Raw genomic sequence first — 19,529 nt, forward strand, 5'->3', positions numbered from 1 at the left:
GCTCGCTGGCTGGGAGGTGAGTGCCTGAGTGTCTGATCTTTAACTTCATCCTGTAGCTGCGGGTCAGCCGGTTTGGAGAAGCCCACCCCGGTGGGGCTGCATACCATGTGCTTCGCACCGTAGGCGTATTAGCCAAGTCTCAGTTACAGCAACCCCAGGGCCGACAGCACGCGTTGCATTGCAGGGACGCTGTCCGAGTACAAAGATCAGGTGCTCGAGACTTAAACTATCCCCTTATGCTGTGCCCAAGTGCCTGAAAAGAACAGCCACATGAGGCTTAAAATGCAAAGAATGGTCTAGGCATGTGCAAGAGGATCCAACGCTGGAAGCCTCTCATGAATTTTAGCAGAGGAGAACTGTTGCTAATATCCAGCCTAATTCTGGAAGGGCACAGCGATCCCCAGGGACGCTTGCAGACAGGCAGAACTAACGTCTGAATCTCGGGACCCACCAGGCTGTACAAATGCTGAACAACGCTCGGCTGCTGCGGGAGCAAAAGGAATCAAGGGCTGAGGTATTTGGCAACCCACTTTTGGAAGGCAAACCGTGCCCTGGGTGAGGGCTTGCTTGCTGCTGCGGCCCCATCACCAGTGCGGTGGAATGGTTGTGCCAAGCTGCCCCCGAGAAGGCGGGAGGTAAACGCTGGTTTACGTGAATGCTCCCTAACGCCAGTGAGTCTGTACTGCAGCTTTATTGTACTTAAACCTCTTTGAATATTCACTGGGATCAGAGCCCATTTTGTCAGCCCCCACGAGGCTGTCTCTTCTACACAGACTTTAAGTTGGTGAGGCCAGAGACGGGGCAGCTGGGGAAACTGAGGCACGGCCTGCACATTTCCCAAAGCCTCAGTGGCAGCACCCCGTGGAGGCTCTCCGTGGGGAGGTTGCTCGTGGCTGGAAGAGGGGAGCTGCTTAGACCCTCCCGCCGGGGCGCTGGGGACAGCCAGACCCAGCAGACAGGTTATACAGAGGGCATCAGGTCTTCTGCTGCTGGCCCAGAGCAGGGCCTGACTGGATTTTGCTTGAAAGTAAATGTCAAGCGTATCAGACCCACCAGGCTCATGGACACACTTGGGTCCCTCCTGGTCACAGAGATTCAGCTTGAGGAGTCATAGGGAAAAAATGTTTCTGTCTGGCTGTGCAACAGGGCTAAAAGGGGAACAGAAAGAAGAACGAGGCGTAGAACCTCAGGATGAGCTTGCAAGTGTACACGTGCACTGTCTGTGGGGAGGGAATGGCTTTCTACAACCAGCGTTTCCAAGGAGATCCTGCCAGAGATGAGTGCCCTCGTCCTAAAACAGGGATGGAAAAAACCCATAAAACGCAGTATCAAAAGACCCATTACTGTTTTTCATGTAGCTTCTTTGGGTCCTTTTGAAGTGAAAATGTGTATTTCTCATTCCCTTATTGGGACAGTCCTCTCGTTTTTACATTTTCCTGTGCTTGTGCATCAGCAGTGTGAACCCTGGTACCAGTGCAGATCAGGAGCAATTTGACTGAGGCAGGTGAGTTGTGCTGCTGGCATCCAAACTGGTGTTCAGGTCTAGAGATTAGGTCACCCGTTGTGCTCACCTGCTGGGGCGGGGGTATTTCCACTAATATATTTGAGGTGGGATTTTCAAATCTCCCAGCACCGCTCAAGTGCTGGCATGGATATCGGGTCACCGTGCTGGGCACTCCTAGGGGAGAACTTGGACCAAAGCAGAGAACAGTCCCTGGAAGGTAATCTCTCCCATCTCATCTACATCAAATGATTTTTGGAAAATCCTCCCAGGGAACGTGCAACCAATTTCAAGGAGAAAGAAATCCTCAGACCTGTTGGAAATTAATACAGTCCTTAGCAGACTGCGAGTCATTCTGGAAAACAAATACCCTTGCATGGAAACAAGCCAAATTAAATCTAAATAAAAGGCAAGAGAAATCCTTACAGATACCAGATGAGTCATTGAATTAGAAGTGTATAGGGTATTTTTTGCATCTTGGCCATGCCGCCAGTAGCACTGATGGTCTTGTTCTGCCAATGAAAGGAAAAGGGATCCGAGATATGAAGACCCAAAATACATCCAATAATTCCACCTGGAAATAAGGCCTTTGGTTTGTAAAAGATGGTAAGAGGAACCAAAAGCCATTGAATATGTCTTGAATCTATTCTTAGTAGTTACCCATTCCTCTGACCCTTAGGTTAGAAAAACTAACAGTTCCCTCCTTTCAACAGCCAGGGTCAAAGCTCTGTCTAAACTCCACAGGGAAGCTGAAGAGGTTAAGAACACAACAGCCCACTTTACATGGACGCCCAAATGTCTAAAGTGGTGACACACCGAGATGTTCATCCCAGTCAGCTGAAGCCACAAATGTAAAAACTTTCCAGTTAAGCTACCTGTGGGATAAATAAAGAATTGCTTCTCTGTTATGGTACAAGAAGCAGTAAGAAACTGCTTTGAATTCTATGCCGCTATGGTCTAGCAGCATTTCTGCAAACCTGTTGTCGGTTCTATTAATTTTTTGTCACGTAGCACCTTATATGGGGCCAGAGATTCTGTTGTGCCACCTGCCTTGCCTTCCCCTAGGAAAAACATTCACCTGGGTTGAAGGCAACATCTGAGCCAGAGAAAGCATTACAGTCACCTGCTCCTATCCCCATCTCTTTTTTAAGAAATACAGATGACACAGGCAGGCCTCACCTGCATTCATCTCCTATCAAGGGCAGAGATTTCTTTCAAACCCTCAATAAAACGGCCTAGGCTCCATTTGCAGGCTGGCTAACCTGTGCTACAGAAACAGGAGTGAACCCCTTGACAGCTGCACAACAGTAACTGGCTATTTTTCTGCTCACACAGGCAAAAATGAACATTCAAGAGTATTTCGCAAGAATTTCTTACAACAGTTCCCATAAGGATGCAGACTTGCAAACCTTGACAGACATTTTCCAGCATCACATCCAGGCAATTCCTTTTGAAAACCTCAGCATGCATTGTGGGGAGACCATCGAACTGGATTTACAGTCTACTTACAATAAGATCGTGAGGAAGAAACGTGGTGGATGGTGCCTGGAAAGCAACCACCTTTTATTTTGGGCCTTGCAACAATTAGGGTACGACATCTGTATTCTTGGAGGAAATACTTATGAACCAGCAGAGGGGGCGTACACTGCTGAGATGAATCATATCCTACTGAAGGTGGTGATCAAGGGAGATCCCTACATAGTAGATGCTGGTTTTGGCGGTGCCTACCAGGCGTGGCAGCCACTGATGTTGGTTTCTGGGAAGGATCAACCCCAGGTCCCTGGCATCTTCCGCTTCACGGAAGACAACGGCACCTGGTTCTTTGAGAAAGTCAAAAGGAAGCATTATATTCCTGAGCAAAGTGTCCCTTTCGCTGATACTCCACAACTGGGGAATGTCAGAAAAATATATACATTCACTCTCAAGCCACGACATATAGATGACTTTCAGGAGCTGAACACGTACCTACAAGTGTCTCCAGATCACATACTTCGGAAGAAGTCGCTCTGCAGCCTCCAGACCACTGAGGGGTTTTACTCCTTAGTTGGCTGGACCTTCACTGAGATGAAGTATAACTACATGGACGACATGGATGTGGTGCAGATCACAACTCTTACTGATGAAGAGGTTGAGAAGACCCTGAAAGACAAACTCAATATAGTGTTGGAGAACAAACTCGTACCAGTAAACGCTCGTGGCTTGCCACCTAATTTAGTGGATACATTCCAATTCTAATGGTGTGCTAGATGGATCTTTAAATATCCACTATAAAAATTAACATTAATAATTATAATCTGAATCTGAAATTGAGCTAATCAGATGAACACCAGTCTTGGTAAATTCAAGTACATTGCTAATTAACTGCATATACCAATTGCATTTTTTTTCTTAAGCTTCTCCTCTTTTGGAAATGGAGAAATCTTACTACCTCTAGTTTGCTCACATGGAACTTGCTTTTTGACTCTATAACTCTCTGGATCTCATTTTATTTCAGATATATATTGTGGCAGAGGAGACCAAAACGATACAGGAGGAGAAGCTGCATTACCATTTGACACAAAAGACCTCTAACCTTTTTTGGTATTATTTCCAATTTTCTTCTCGGCAGAGTTTTACAAATTATTCACTTCCATTAACAGTCTGAAAGAGAAAGTTGAGCTGAATTTGGCTTTCAAAGACTTCATAACGAAAAGAAAGGTTAAGACTTTTTCAAAACAAGCCACTATTAGGTGCTGATTAACTTATGATGAAATATGTTGAAAGACTTGAGTCCTATTCCCTTACCAGAAATCAGCTCAAAGTGAGCTATTTATGCAAGGGCACCTAAAAAACTCCCCAAACTGTCTAATTTTGAGCATCCAGTTTTTCTGAGTCAGAAAGCCAGGCGAGTGAAGGTAGCATTACTCTGTGGCTTTGGTGGAATAAGGACAATTTATCTCTGATGAGGATGGGGCTTGGTGGTTTCACTGCTCATATCTGATGATTCCTGCTGCATTTAGGCATTTATTTTCCAGAGCTAATAAATATGTGTGTATATATATATATATATATATATATATATATAAATATGTAAGGTGTCCGGTAATATAAATTAGATTACTGTATGGAGAACACATCGATTATAAAGCCAAGATTTTTTCCATTTAGGAAAATTAAAGAATATTTCCCTTTGAGAGGTTTCTTCTGTTGCTTCGTATTCCAGTCGCAGAAACATTGCAAGTGTTTCATCAGCACCTCTCTGCTATCCCAAATGTGAGCTCACCAAAAGAGTTTCAGGGAACTCTCATTTTCCCCCTCTGTATTCATACACATATATAACTCTCCTTTAGTCAGTGCACCTGTTGAATAGCTGGGACTATTTTCCTTTGAAAATATCTTGCAACATTATTTTTTTGCATGTGGTACACAGGTTTGAATACCCAGCCATTAATGTGGCTGATAAAGATAGTTGACTGTTGACTTGGGAGTCCTCTTTGTGCAGGCAGGTCATACCTAAGTGGGTGGAATTGCATGTGCCCAGGTTACAGGCTATTTTATCTATTCGTTTAGCAACTCTACAGAATTTTTGCACGTGATCAAGTAATTAATTTTAACAGGGTGTGTTATGTTGACTTTTGGACTAGACCAGCATAACATCTTTATTTTCAAACAAGGCCTTTCTGTCCCCGCACAGGAAAATGCATTGCCCTGCAATTACCAAGCAACTGTGGTGAAAGTGTGGTGAAATTAAAGAGAAGTAATGAACTGGTCTTTAGCAACTGACTATTTCCCCATAGACCATCTGCTTTGTTTGTGGGCTCTGCCATGGGTGCCTATTCTGCCCGGCTGCACTCTGTAATGGCGTTTCAGCCCCAAATTTTTCCAGATTTCCAAATTTTCCCATTTGGAAATTTTCCAAAGTAGGCTACTGACAGCTCTCATTAGAAAGCGTGAAATGAAACACTCTCAGGGTCCAGCCAGCAGTGCCGATGCCCCGTTACATATTACTCTGTCATACTGCCCTTCGGCAGTGACAGCGTAACATGACGGCAGTTATTAATTGTTAATCATGGGAGCATTTATCTGCACAAAACCCCAGTAAAACACGATGCTTCCAATTTCTAGATAGGACATTGAAATGAAGAAAGAACGATTAACATCCTGGGTCTCCAAAGGTGCCCTGGGTGCATATTACTTACCGATTTGGGGAGCACTGGAATATTTTTGCGGCAGTGTGTGCAATGATCAGATGCAGAGGGGAGGGAGGGCGTGTACTTTTTGCAAAGTTGAAAAAGTAAAATCTCAGGCACAAGCAAGCACTGGGTGTCCAAACTCCCTGGGAGGCTGCTGAGAGGCAATCCCTACCTCCCCAATGCTCTTGGGAGGGAGCCAAAGCCCTGTGCCTCGCTCTGCCAAGTGCTGCAGGAAGCAGTGGCACTGCATGCTGATGTGGTGGTTTGAACTTCTGGGAAGGGGAAAAAACACCCACCATTTGTTGACGTTCATGATGAGAACAAACCATGCAGCCACCTCCTGCTCACCAGGAGGGTATCCTGACCGGGGGCAGCCCCACAGCTGCTGGGGGGTGGCTGCAGACAGAGGTACCCTGGGCTGGGGAGGCAGCTGTTGGCTCTGCCCCTGGGCCCTGGGGGCGACATTTGGTTTCCGATCCTGTTCCTGCCAAGCTGAATTTCTTCTTTGAAACCACTTCCATGGGACCCTGCTGGGGCTGTCTTACCTCTGGTCTGGGAAGGAGCGTTTTGAGCAGCGCTTGCAGGAGCTGAGGAGGGGGAAAAATAAACACGAAAGAAAGGAGAAATTGCAGCCGTGTCTTGCAGCTCTGCATTGCTCCAAACACGCAGCGTGGAAGGGGCTGGGAACTGCCTGAGCTCCCTTCCCTGCCTGGGACGGGGACCCCCACTCCTTGCCCGCCCATACAAGTTGACCTCCTGGTGCTGCCTTACAGGCACATCCAGGTGCTGCATGAGAAAAATGCATCTGAGTGTGGCAGAGTGAGTTTTGGTTTATTTTGCTTCTGGGATCACTACCTGCATACTCCAGACCCCAGAGAAGACTGCTGCTAACGGCTGATCAGCTTGTCCTGCAGAAGGAAAAGCCAGAGGAGTTTTGGGGGTCGTGGATGGACCAGGTGGGCAGCAGGGAATGTATGTGGGCCCAGGTAGAAGAGCATTTCTCATGAAGGAGCTAGTGGGGAGGGGGAAAACTGGCCAAAGAGCTGCTGTGAAAGCCTGAGTTACCCAAAAGGTTTGATAAAGAGTTCACTGGCCGCAGCAGCCCTGAGCAAGTGGGCAACTGGTTACAGAAAGCTCGGATACTGAGAAAAAGCCAAGCAATGTGCAGCACAGCTACTCCCTTCTGTCGTCCCATGGGCAGGAGCTGGTGCCACAGTTGCAGGCTCATCCTTCGGCTGCTGGGGTGGGCACCACCAACACTGCGCGTGATGGAAGCTGCAGATACAAATGCAGAAGGACATGTAGCCACAGCTGTCTGATACCTATAACCACCTAAGGAAGGCAATGAATATAAAGCATGAGGGAGTTCTGCCATTAGGAATGCATTTATAGGCTGAGAATATTATTTACTGGTCTTGTGACAGGGCAGCCTACACCGATTAATTCCCTTTGGAAATGAAAGGCTAGAGCCAGCCACTCGGCTCAGGCTGTGCAGGGTTTCCTTTTCCAGCGACTCAGAGCTGAGCAAGGTGGGAAAATCTGACCTGTGTAAGAGTTTACGATTTTATACTAATTCCATTTAAAACACTTTGATTGTCTCATTACTTGAAAAGTCTCTGTTCTCTCCTCCCTACCAAAACCAGATAGTTAAGTAGAATACCAAATAGATTGCATTTTAAGCAAACATATAATAAATATAACATAGTATAATATAATATACCTTGCTTTGTTATGCAGCCCATATCAGAGGTCATTATAGAGGGGAGCTGTTTAACAGTGAGCAGACACTGGACTGTTACCCCAACCAGGGCACCTGCACTTTTATTTCCCCAGGCAAATACTGCAGCGTATAATTGCACTGCAAGTGCAGGTACACTGAGGGTCTTCCAGGAAAAGCTCAACCAGCTTCCGCGCTTGCCAAGGCTGGGCAACTGCGTTAGAGTGTCCAGGTGGGCAGCAATATCCTTTCCAAGGACATTCCCGTTTGCTCCTTCACCCCCAGTCACGCTCCCTGCAGCCCAGCCCGCCCAAGCTGGACTTTGCCTTTGCTGCTTTGGCGATGGGGGCAGGCACCTCATGGCTGCATTACCCAGCAGCCGTGATTGCAATTTATTGTCCCAGCGAGCCTGAAAATAGCCCCAATGATCTGGGCGCAGGGCTGAAATGCAAACAGACGCTGGCAAGGCTCCTGGGTCAGGATCAGCCTTTTATTACTTTTAGCAGTCATTCAGTGAGCTTTGCCCTCTGATGGCTTTGGGCACGCCTGGGGAGAATGAGAGCACCTGGTATTAATGGCTTGAGGAGCAAAATGTGCAGGATGGGGAGAAAAGGAGAGTGATGCAGGAACGACAGCATAGGCTAGTGGTGATTGGGATGAACATTGGAAAGGCATGGGAAGAAAATGCTCAAGATCAGAGCCACGTAATATGGAGAGGAATTGAGAAAAGCCGAGTATCAAAGTACCAGGAGAAATGGGGTTTGCTCCTACTTGGTTAGAAGCAGGATCTGCCCAGGGGAGCCCGACGAGGGCAGGTAATCCATTCCCTTCAGTGCCTCTCGGCTTGGGCATCGGTTCTCGCTTGCGGGGTCAAACACCAGCCGCTGATGGGATGATAAAGAGCCACATTCTGAAACGAGAGTGGCGCTCTCTAATGTGTTACCACAGACATCTCTGTTTGCTCTTATTTATTATCTCTGCTAATTATTCCAATAAATCAGTGTTTGGATGAAACTTGCCATTGGTGCTAATGTGAAGGGCTGGAGCTGCTCTTGGGGAACTAACAGGAAAGAATCCAGCTGCACATATGAGAGAATTAATAAGCATTAGCTTGGCAAAATGCAAGCAAAATTTGTAGATAAAAAAGCAGTATGAAGCACAGGGGAAGGATGGAGCTCCCTATGTGTCAGCACTCCACAGTCATCACTTTGCCGAGAGCTTCTTCACCACCACAACATCCTCAGGTGCTCCTGGTGGGCAAAGGCCAAAGAAGCCACACAGTGCTTTCTTACATTCTGTGAAATGTACTCTAATAAAAAAAAATCACACATAAATGATAGGGAGCAAATTAAGCAAAGGCAGTGCTGAAGTTCTTGTGTGTGCTGACTGGGGCAAGGGGATCGCAGGTGCAACTTACTGTGCCAGGGTGTTGCTACTTCTCATAACAGTGCAAAAACCTTCTCAGATTGAATGCCTGCAAGATTTCTTCCCCATGTTTCCAAACAAATAGTAACCTAACACCTGGGGAAAAAACCCATATATTACCCGAGTGCGATCAGCTAGCTACCAAAGCAAAAAAACCCCTTTTCTTCACAGCCCAATCCAGCTTCTGCAGAAAGCATGAAATGAGTGAAAACGCAAAGCAGCCTCTGCTCTAATAACAACCAGGTTTTCCATGCATGTCGAGTCAGAGCTTTTGGTTTCGCTTGCTCACTATAGCTCTTGTGCTCCACCCTTCTCGGTTTGTGGTTGTTGGTTTTTTTTTGTTTGGTTTGGTTTGTTGGTTTTTTTTTTTTTTTTTTTCAGCTTTTGCAATCTAACATCGGCAGGCAAAAGGAAGCTGACAGAAAAGGCATTCCCCTGAAGAGGAGCTGGAGAAAAATCCTCAAACCCCATCTGTGCTCAGGGAAGGACAGACAGCCACACCACTTGCTTTAGCCTAAAACCTTCCCCCCCAGACACGGGATAATCACTGGTGCTTGAACTGATTTTCCAGGTAAGCCTTTTATTTTAAACCCTGAATCTCGGTAGCTCGGTGCTCTCTAACCAGGAAGTTAAATGTTTGAAAGCAAAACTGGTCAGAAAATGGTGTAACAGCCGAAGGGGGAATGCTCAGCTGCTTGGTGCAAGAGGTAGGTTGGTTTATTTACTCAGTTATCAGCCTCCAGCAGATTGGGCATTTGTGCCCCCTCACTTATTTCAGAAAACACAGCTGAAAGGGCCTTATAAACACCCGCAAGAGATGGACAGACAGAGAGAAAAACCCCACAGCATTTTGCCTTTAAGTAAATGTTACTATATGTATTTTGCCTGGGAAAGTGAAAGAAGGGGATAAAGAATATGAAAACCAGCTCGTTGCTGGTGATGCTGGTTAAAACTTCAGAGGGCAAGAACTAAGTTTCTGCCAAGTTTTCAAGAATCAATCAAGTTGTAGTTCTGGGGTTTTGAGGAAAAGCTTGGGAATGCGCCAAAAGCTGAACAACACTTATCCCCTGAAAAATCATCTGATGCTCTTCACCCAGTGGTGGATCATTCAGTCTGCTTGCTGGATATCAGAGATGTGGCAGGGGCCACAATGCGATAGTTACAGATTTCTGAATGCTTCTTCCCTAAAGGTTAGGAAACGTGGGTAGCCAAACTGGGGCACCCTCTGCTTCAGGACATTGTGCCAAATGGAAATTTTTCATTTTCATTGCCTTGTTTATATATTGAATGTATCGTTCCAAAATTGCCATAGAATTTGGGGTATGCCATTTCTAATCAGATTGAGAATTTAATCCTGTTGGAACAGTTGGACTTTTTCTTACGATTTTCCCTTAAGAATTGTTATACAGGAACTTGAGAACATTTTGGGACCTCTCGCGTCAGTAATCTGAACAACATTGCTCCATACTCAGAGGTGCCTGAAATTTAGCGCTGCCTGGGGAGGAGTAACAAAAGTATTTGGCTACATCAAAATCCCTTTCTCGTTCCCTTCGGAGGGCTGGGAGGGCTCCTGCTGCTTTCCACCCCCGTGCTTGTGAAACAGCCTCCTGCTGAGCCCTTGTGCTGTGCTGGGCAGGGCGATGCCTGGTCCTTCACCCCCGGGCAGCCACCCGCCACTGGGGAGATTATGAATTGAAGGCGCAAGTGCTTCCCAAAAAAGTGAGGTCAGAAACTGTGAGGCCCCCCTGAAATTTGTAGTTTTGGCCCAAACATTGGTGTCATTCTGCTGCTGGGTAGTTAAACTGTGCTGCAGGGAGGCGGCTCACAGCAGATGCAGCAAAAAACCTCCCCTGGCCTTTTCTGCCCCCCAAATTCCCTTCTGCACTCCAGGACGTGTCTGCTACCGCCAGCACAGAGAGCAGGAGCAGGTGAGACCAGCTCGTGCCAGGCTGCCTAAATAATGAAGGAAATACCACGGCAGGGCAGATTTATTTCAGATTTGGTTGCAGAGGAGGCTCTGGATTGCTCTGCAAGAGTGGCAGCTTTTGTTTCCTGCTTCTGCTTTGCTGAGTCAAACCACGAGCAAAGCAGTTCAGATCTGGAGAGTCTCGGTTCCTATAATGTCTAGCGGGGAAACAGTGCTGCTACTGTTTTTTGTTCCTTCCTAGGGAGATTTGTAGCTTTGCTGGGCAGGAGCTCTCTACTGCAATGTGCTTAGCACAGCTGGAGCCTCTCGTCACAGCTGTAAAAGAAACAATTAAAAATAACATTTGTGCTCATCAGCAGTGTCCCATTGGCTTCCCTTGGCGCTAATACTCACACTCACTGCCTTTGATGGGGCCATTAGTCAAATCCCCCTCTCTGCTGGCCAGGCTGCCCATACTGATGAGGACCCCATTATAACGGAAGATCCTTCTGTCACTTCTGACACAACCTATTGTGTGTTTTTTTTTTTCCCCACCCCCCCTGAGGCAGCATGGACATCAAGGAGTATTTCACCAGAATTTCTTACCAGGGCTCCTACGATAAGCCGGATCTGGCTACCTTGACAGATGTATTCCAGCACCACATCCGAGCAGTCCCTTTTGAAAACCTCAGCATCCACTGTGGAGAGAGCATTGAGCTGGACCTAGAAGCGACTTACAACAAGATAGTGAGGAAGAAACGTGGGGGCTGGTGCATGGAAAACAACCACCTTTTATCGTGGGTGCTGAAAACCCTCGGTTATGACATCACCCTTCTGGGATCAAAAGTTTATGTCCCAGAGTACGATGCGTATGCCGATGAAATTGATCATCTGCTGCTAAAAGTGGTGCTTGATGGCAAATCCTACATCGTGGACGGTGGGTTTGGACTAGCTTATCAGATGTGGCAGCCAATGGAGCTGATTTCAGGGAGAGACCAGCTGCAGACTCCTGGGGTCTTTCGCTTCCTGGAGGAGAGCGGGGTCTGGTACCTGGAGAAGGTGAAAAGGAAGCAGTGGCTTCCCAACCAAAGTGCCTCCACTGCCCATAACGTGGAGAAAGAAGTTTGCCGTCGGGTTTATCTCTTTACCCTTCAGCCACGAGACATCGAAGAGTTCAGAGCCCAAAACACCCACCTGCAGACAGCGCCAGACTCGCTGTTTGTGACAAAGTCTATCTGCAGCCTGCAGACCACCGACGGTGTCCGGGCTCTGGTGGGCTGGAAACTCACCGAGATGAAGTACAATTATAAGGATAATATGGATCTGGTGGAAATCAGAATCCTTGCAGACGAAGAAATGGAGAAAACACTGAGAGAGAAATTCAATATAACACTAGACAAGAAATTTGTACCCATCAATACAAGCAGGTTGTCTGTGTTTTAACTCACTCCCTGAATTATAATTCAACCCAGTGCCATTGCATGCAATCCTTCCCCTATTTCTGACAAGCATCTAAAGGTTAGGCTTTCTCTTTCCATCTACACCTGTGTAAGGCAGAACTTATTAGCATGAATCTGGAAAGGATATTGATTTTCACAACTGCTCCTGCATCTCTTCTTGGTTTGGGTACAAATAATTTCTTCCTAGCTCATTCAAATCACTCCCCTTCTGTTTGTGCTTAGCTGGAAGCACACTCTGCCCAGTCCCTACTCCTTTCATCTCTTAAAAGCTTTTCCAAATACATCCAGAGTAGCAGGGCAGAGGAGTGGAGCTGTATGTCTCTTCCTTTATTACTTTGCGCTGCCATCTGGGGAAGATCATACCCCCCCTCTTAAATGAATACCATAGTACTTTTGGAATTTAATAGCCAGAAAAACAAAGGCATCCAGTGCCGAGTTTGCTGCAGTAAGCCAAAAGCCTTTGGCTTTTTTACTCTTATCTTCACAACACCCCCTCAGGCAGCAGGCAGGCCGTCCCATGCCTAGGCTGCGCTGTGCAAATACTTACCGACTGGCTATTTACAGCCTGAAGCTGATGAGGAGACATATTAGTGGACAATTCTGTCTTCTTTCAGACTTCTCCCGTTCTCTCAGTGACACAGCCAAAGAGCAGTATTTCTTTGGATTGAAAGCATCTCCCATTGAATTGAACGGGAAGCATCTCCCTGCATTTTGTTTGCTCCCACCCAGCAGCAGACTGCTGGGAATACACGCTCCTCTCCTAAGAGTGCTACTCTTCTCCAAGTGTTATTGCACATTCCTTATCGTGCCTGAACCCAAACACATGCCCAGAATTGGTTTTCTGAAACCTATCTGTTCTACTGAGGACGTGTTTGCAGTGATACTGATTATATTGATAGAAGGGAAACGACTCATCTTAATCAGCTACCTAAAGGCTAAGATTTGTAGCATGGGAAATTACTCAAATGGAATCACTTTGCCCTCTGAGATGATGCTTGATGTTCCTTTATGTACAAATCACGGAAGCATTGCAACTATGCACTTAGAATTAAGTAAATTATATAAGTGATAGAAAAACCCCAAGAATTATGAAGTAGAAGTATGTATTCCCAAACACGTATTCCCGAAGTAAAAAATTCCATTAATCTCTGCAGTTGTCCTGATTTTTTTTTTTTTTTTAATGTGGTAATATTTTGCAGCTAAGGCTTTTAAAAATACAGTAACTCACTGACCCTTTGTTATGCAAAATGTGCAGCTTTCCCTAACTAGCAGTTTGTAGCTAATAAAAGCTGCTGCTATTCTGCACAGTGTATTTCATAGAGACACAGTGAGTTCCCCAAATCCCGACTTCCCAGAGGCAAAGGCCTCCACGTGTGCGTGGCTGCATGTGTGCAATAGTGCCCTACAGCGCAGGAGGCTCCCCCATCCTATAGGGAAATCAAATGTGGGTTGTAGAAGAACAAGGGGCTCCTTATAGCGTAGACCAGCAGCTTGCAAGAGGGATGGTCAGAAGCAGCAGACCCAGGACCTGGCTTGTGTGCAAGCTGTATCCTTCTTTGGTCCCCACGTTAGTGGAAGAGTTAAACGAGTGGAACTCGGTGGGTTTGTCCTCACAGCAGCCTGGCAGCTGGGGCAGACAGAGGTCAAAGCCCAGCCGGGCCTTGCGGAGGTGTGGGGCAGGAGAAGGTCCGTGCAGAGCCAAGAAGCTCCATCGTCTGTGGGAAGAGACCGGGGAAGCACCTAGCGAGGGCTGTGCCTGTTCCTCTCCCCGTGCCTGGGTAGTTCTGGTGCTTTGGCTGTTTTATCGGCTCAGGGGAAGAAGTAGGGCATCATGTCCACTGCCACGTAGCTTCGGCATGTGAAGGGACACAACAACAGCAAACCCACTTTCCTTTCAGCTGATTGATGCCCTCGAGCGTGCGCCCCGTGCCCTGCTCTGGCTGCTGCCCGCTTTGTGGCACAGCTCAGCGCTCCTGGCCCTCCTGCCCAGCACACCCACAGAAGCAGATTTTATTGCTGAGCAATCGAGGGAAGCTCTCTGTTGGAAGGGGAAAAAAAGAGAGTTTCTTCACGGCAGATTGCACTAGTTTGTTTCTCCCTCATCGGTAACTTTGGAGCCAAATCCTTAAAGGCACAGGAGGCTCAGGGAGCGCAGCGCTCCCCAGGAGCAGCACCCTCACTGCCGAAGGACACGGCTTCTCTTTGAACCCGGGGAGATTTACACACCTAAATGACTTGGCCAGTCTGACCTTGTTGCTTTCAGGGTCTGGTATCAGCCATGAAGAATAGCTCAGCACAGTGTGATTAATTCAGTGATTGCCATCCCCACCAGCAAATTAGTGAGTTCTTGGCTTGGATTACTATCTCTCTATCAGAAGCGGCTTCCTACAGGGATCCAGGCCATTTGAGGGTCAGCAGAGGAAAACCGTGTCAAAATTTGCCACTATTGCTTTGCTGCTTCAGCCGGGGTGCAGCCATCAAGGTGCGCCAGAGCCTGAAGCACCTGGGTGACCTGTGGGGTTGGGGATGGGCTTATAACCACTGACAAAAGTTGCTTGTAATAAACATCCTGTGTTTCTCCTTTGCATTCCTGGGGGCTTCAGTTCTCAATCAGTAACGCGGGAGGTTAAATCTACTCAATACTGTTAAGTGATGTGGGGCCTGGATCATATTCAGGCTCTCTGTACATCACCTAAGACCAGGAGTTGCGTGACAGGGCTTTCTACACATATGTGAATAGAGAAAATGCAATAAATCCATCACAATATAGAATATTATAACAGAAGAAACTCTCTCCCCTCTTTCCTTGTTCTGCTGGAAGATAACGCTGTCCCCGCAGGGCAGTAAAGGCAGCCTGGACCTTTAAGAGCAGCAGTTCCCTCTACAACTCTTCCTGGGAACTTTGGAACCGATCCCGGGTGGAAAGCCTGAGCTCGCTGGCTGGGAGGTGAGTGCCTGAGTGTCTGATCTTTAACTTCATCCTGTAGCTGCGGGTCAGCCGGTTTGGAGAAGCCCACCCCGGTGGGGCTGCATACCATGTGCTTCGCACCGTAGGCGTATTAGCCAAGTCTCAGTTACAGCAACCCCAGGGCCGACAGCACGCGTTGCATTGCAGGGACGCTGTCCGAGTACAAAGATCAGGTGCTCGAGACTTAAACTATCCCCTTATGCTGTGCCCAAGTGCCTGAAAAGAACAGCCACATGAGGCTTAAAATGCAAAGAATGGTCTAGGCATGTGCAAGAGGATCCAACGCTGGAAGCCTCTCATGAATTTTAGCAGAGGAGAACTGTTGCTAATATCCAGCCTAATTCTGGAAGGGCACAGCGATCCCCAGGGATGCTTGCAGACAGGCAGAACTAACGTCTGAATCTCGGGACCCACCAGGCTGTACAAATGCTGAACAACGCTCGGCTGCTGCGGGAGCAAAAGGAATCAAGGGCTGAGGTATTTGGCAACCCACTTTTGGAAGGCAAACCGTGCCCTGGGTGAGGGCTTGCTTGCTGCTGCGGCCCCATCACCAGTGCGGTGGAATGGTTGTGCCAAGCTGCCCCCGAGAAGGCGGGAGGTAAACGCTGGTTTACGTGAATGCTCCCTAACGCCAGTGAGTCTGTACTACAGCTTTATTGTACTTAAACCTCTTTGAGTATTCACTGGGATCAGAGCCCATTTTGTCAGCCCCCACGAGGCTGTCTCTTCTACACAGACTTTAAGTTGGTGAGGCCAGAGACGGGGCAGCTGGGGAAACTGAGGCACGGCCTGCACATTTCCCAAAGCCTCAGTGGCAGCACCCCGTGGAGGCTCTCCGTGGGGAGGTTGCTCGTGGCTGGAAGAGGGGAGCTGCTTAGACCCTCCCGCCGGGGCGCTGGGGACAGCCAGACCCAGCAGACAGGTTATACAGAGGGCATCAGGTCTTCTGCTGCTGGCCCAGAGCAGGGCCTGACTGGATTTTGCTTGAAAGTAAATGTCAAGCGTATCAGACCCACCAGGCTCATGGACACACTTGGGTCCCTCCTGGTCACAGAGATTCAGCTTGAGGAGTCATAGGGAAAAAATGTTTCTGTCTGGCTGTGCAACAGGGCTAAAAGGGGAACAGAAAGAAGAACGAGGCGTAGAACCTCAGGATGAGCTTGCAAGTGTACACGTGCACTGTCTGTGGGGAGGGAATGGCTTTCTACAACCAGCGTTTCCAAGGAGATCCTGCCAGAGATGAGTGCCCTCGTCCTAAAACAGGGATGGAAAAAACCCATAAAACGCAGTATCAAAAGACCCATTACTGTTTTTCATGTAGCTTCTTTGGGTCCTTTTGAAGTGAAAATGTGTATTTCTCATTCCCTTATTGGGACAGTCCTCTCGTTTTTACATTTTCCTGTGCTTGTGCATCAGCAGTGTGAACCCTGGTACCAGTGCAGATCAGGAGCAATGTGACTGAGGCAGGTGAGTTGTGCTGCTGGCATCCAAACTGGGGTTCAGGTCTAGAGATTAGGTCACCCGTTGTGCTCACCTGCTGGGGCGGGGGTATTTCCACTAATATATTTGAGGTGGGATTTTCAAATCTCCCAGCACCGCTCAAGTGCTGGCATGGATATCGGGTCACCGTGCTGGGCACTCCTAGGGGAGAACTTGGACCAAAGCAGAGAACAGTCCCTGGAAGGTAATCTCTCCCATCTCATCTACATCAAATGATTTTTGGAAAATCCTCCCAGGGAACGTGCAACCAATTTCAAGGAGAAAGAAATCCTCAGACCTGTTGGAAATTAATACAGTCCTTAGCAGACTGCGAATCATTCTGGAAAACAAATACCCTTGCATGGAAACAAGCCAAATTAAATCTAAATAAAAGGCAAGAGAAATCCTTACAGATACCAGATGAGTCATTGAATTAGAAGTGTATAGGGTATTTTTTGCATCTTGGCCATGCCGCCAGTAGCACTGATGGTCTTGTTCTGCCAATGAAAGGAAAAGGGATCCGAGATACGAAGACCCAAAATACATCCAATAATTCCACCTGGAAATAAGGCCTTTGGTTTGTAAAAGATGGTAAGAGGAAACAAAAGCCATTGAATATGTCTTGAATCTATTCTTAGTAATTACCCATTCCTCTGACCCTTAGGTTAGAAAAACTAACAGTTCCCTCCTTTCAACAGCCAGGGTCAAAGCTCTGTCTAAACTCCACAGGGAAGCTGAAGAGGTTAAGAACACAACAGCCCACTTTACATGGACGCCCAAATGTCTAAAGTGGTGACACACCGAGATGTTCATCCCAGTCAGCTGAAGCCACAAATGTAAAAACTTTCCAGTTAAGCTACCTGTGGGATAAATAAAGAATTGCTTCTCTGTTATGGTACAAGAAGCAGTAAGAAACTGCTTTGAATTCTATGCCGCTATGGTCTAGCAGCATTTCTGCAAACCTGTTGTCGGTTCTATTAATTTTTTGTCACGTAGCACCTTATATGGGGCCAGAGATTCTGTTGTGCCACCTGCCGTGCCTTCCCCTAGGAAAAACATTCACCTGGGTTGAAGGCAACATCTGAGCCAGAGAAAGCATTACAGTCACCTGCTCCTATCCCCATCTCTTTTTTAAGAAATACAGATGACACAGGCAGGCCTCACCTGCATTCATCTCCTATCAAGGGCAGAGATTTCTTTCAAACCCTCAATAAAACGGCCTAGGCTCCATTTGCAGGCTGGCTAACCTGTGCTACAGAAACAGGAGTGAACCCCTTGACAGCTGCACAACAGTAACTGGCTATTTTTCTGCTCACACAGGCAAAAATGAACATTCAAGAGTATTTCGCAAGAATTTCTTACAACAGTTCCCATAAGGATGCAGACTTGCAAACCTTGACAGACATTTTCCAGCATCACATCCAGGCAATTCCTTTTGAAAACCTCAGCATGCATTGTGGGGAGACCATCGAACTGGATTTACAGTCTACTTACAATAAGATCGTGAGGAAGAAACGTGGTGGATGGTGCCTGGAAAGCAACCACCTTTTATTTTGGGCCTTGCAACAATTAGGGTACGACATCTGCATTCTTGGAGGAAACAGTTATGTACCAGCAGAGGGGGCGTACACTGCTGAGATGAATCATATCCTACTGAAGGTGGTGATCAAGGGAGATCCCTACATAGTAGATGCTGGTTTTGGCGGTGCCTACCAGGCGTGGCAGCCACTGATGTTGGTTTCTGGGAAGGATCAACCCCAGGTCCCTGGCATCTTCCGCTTCACGGAAGACAACGGCACCTGGTTCTTTGAGAAAGTCAAAAGGAAGCATTATATTCCTGAGCAAAGTGTCCCTTTCGCTGATACTCCACAACTGGGGAATGTCAGAAAAATATATACATTCACTCTCAAGCCACGACATATAGATGACTTTCAGGAGCTGAACACGTACCTACAAGTGTCTCCAGATAACATACTTCGGAAGAAGTCGATCTGCACCCTCCAGACCACTGCTGGGCTTTACGCCTTAGTTGGCTGGACCTTCACTGAGATGAAGTATAACTACATGGACGACATGGATGTGGTGCAGATCACAACTCTTACTGATGAAGAGGTTGAGAAGACCCTGAAAGACAAATTCAATATAGTGTTGGAGAACAAACACGTACCAGTAAATGTTCGTGGCTTGCCACCTAATTTAGTGGATACAATCTAATTCTAATGGTGTGCTAGATGGATCTGTAAATATCCACTATAAAAATTAACATTAATAATTATAATCTGAATCTGAAATTGAGCTAATCAGATGAACACCAGTCTTGGTAAATTCAAGTACATTGCTAATTAACTGCATATACCAATTGCATTTTTTTTCTTAAGCTTCTCCTCTTTTGGAAATAGAGAAATCTTACTACCTCTAGTTTGCTCACATGGAACTTGCTTTTTGACTCCATAACTCTCTGGATCTCATTTTATTTCAGATATATATTGTGGCAGAGGAGACCAAAACGATACAGGAGGAGAAGCTGCATTACCATTTGACACAAAAGACCTCTAACCTTTTTTGGTATTATTTCCAATTTTCTTCTCGGCAGAGTTTTACAAATTATTCACTTCCATTAACAGTCTGAAAGAGAAAGTTGAGCTGAATTTGGCTTTCAAAGACTTCATAACGAAAAGAAAGGTTAAGACTTTTTCAAAACAAGCCACTATTAGGTGCTGATTAGCTTATGATGAAATATGTTGAAAGACTTGAGTCCTATTCCCTTACCAGAAATCAGCTTAAAGTGAGCTATTTATGCAAGGGCACCTAAAAATCCCAGAAGCTCTCTAATTTTGAGCATCCAGTTTTTTCCAAGTCTGAATTTTCCTGAAATTGTCTCTGATGATTGAAATCAAAACA

General features: G+C 46.8%; 3 protein-coding genes across 3 annotated transcripts; all 3 read left to right on the plus strand.

Moving 5' to 3' along the window:
• The first annotated feature begins 471 nt into the window (after positions 1 to 471).
• On the plus strand, positions 472 to 4,462 carry LOC141963818 (arylamine N-acetyltransferase, liver isozyme-like). The gene is made up of 2 exons (XM_074913480.1): positions 472 to 514; positions 2,837 to 4,462. Exon 2 carries the CDS (start codon positions 2,843 to 2,845, stop codon positions 3,734 to 3,736), a length of 894 nt encoding a protein of 297 aa, XP_074769581.1. The 5' UTR covers positions 472 to 514; positions 2,837 to 2,842; the 3' UTR covers positions 3,737 to 4,462.
• Positions 4,463 to 9,224: 4,762 nt separating this feature from the next.
• LOC141963637 (arylamine N-acetyltransferase, pineal gland isozyme NAT-3) lies at positions 9,225 to 13,320 on the plus strand. The gene is made up of 2 exons (XM_074913170.1): positions 9,225 to 9,386; positions 11,291 to 13,320. Exon 2 carries the CDS (start codon positions 11,292 to 11,294, stop codon positions 12,162 to 12,164), a length of 873 nt encoding a protein of 290 aa, XP_074769271.1. The 5' UTR covers positions 9,225 to 9,386; position 11,291; the 3' UTR covers positions 12,165 to 13,320.
• A 2,263-nt stretch (positions 13,321 to 15,583) lies between these two features.
• On the plus strand, positions 15,584 to 18,842 carry LOC141963712 (arylamine N-acetyltransferase, liver isozyme-like). Its single transcript, XM_074913298.1, has 2 exons — positions 15,584 to 15,626; positions 17,949 to 18,842. Exon 2 carries the CDS (start codon positions 17,955 to 17,957, stop codon positions 18,840 to 18,842), a length of 888 nt encoding a protein of 295 aa, XP_074769399.1. The 5' UTR covers positions 15,584 to 15,626; positions 17,949 to 17,954.
• The last annotated feature ends 687 nt before the right edge of the window (positions 18,843 to 19,529 follow it).

The sequence above is a fragment of the Athene noctua genome, chromosome 9 (assembly GCF_965140245.1).
Source record: "Athene noctua chromosome 9, bAthNoc1.hap1.1, whole genome shotgun sequence".
Lineage (NCBI taxonomy): Eukaryota > Metazoa > Chordata > Aves > Strigiformes > Strigidae > Athene > Athene noctua.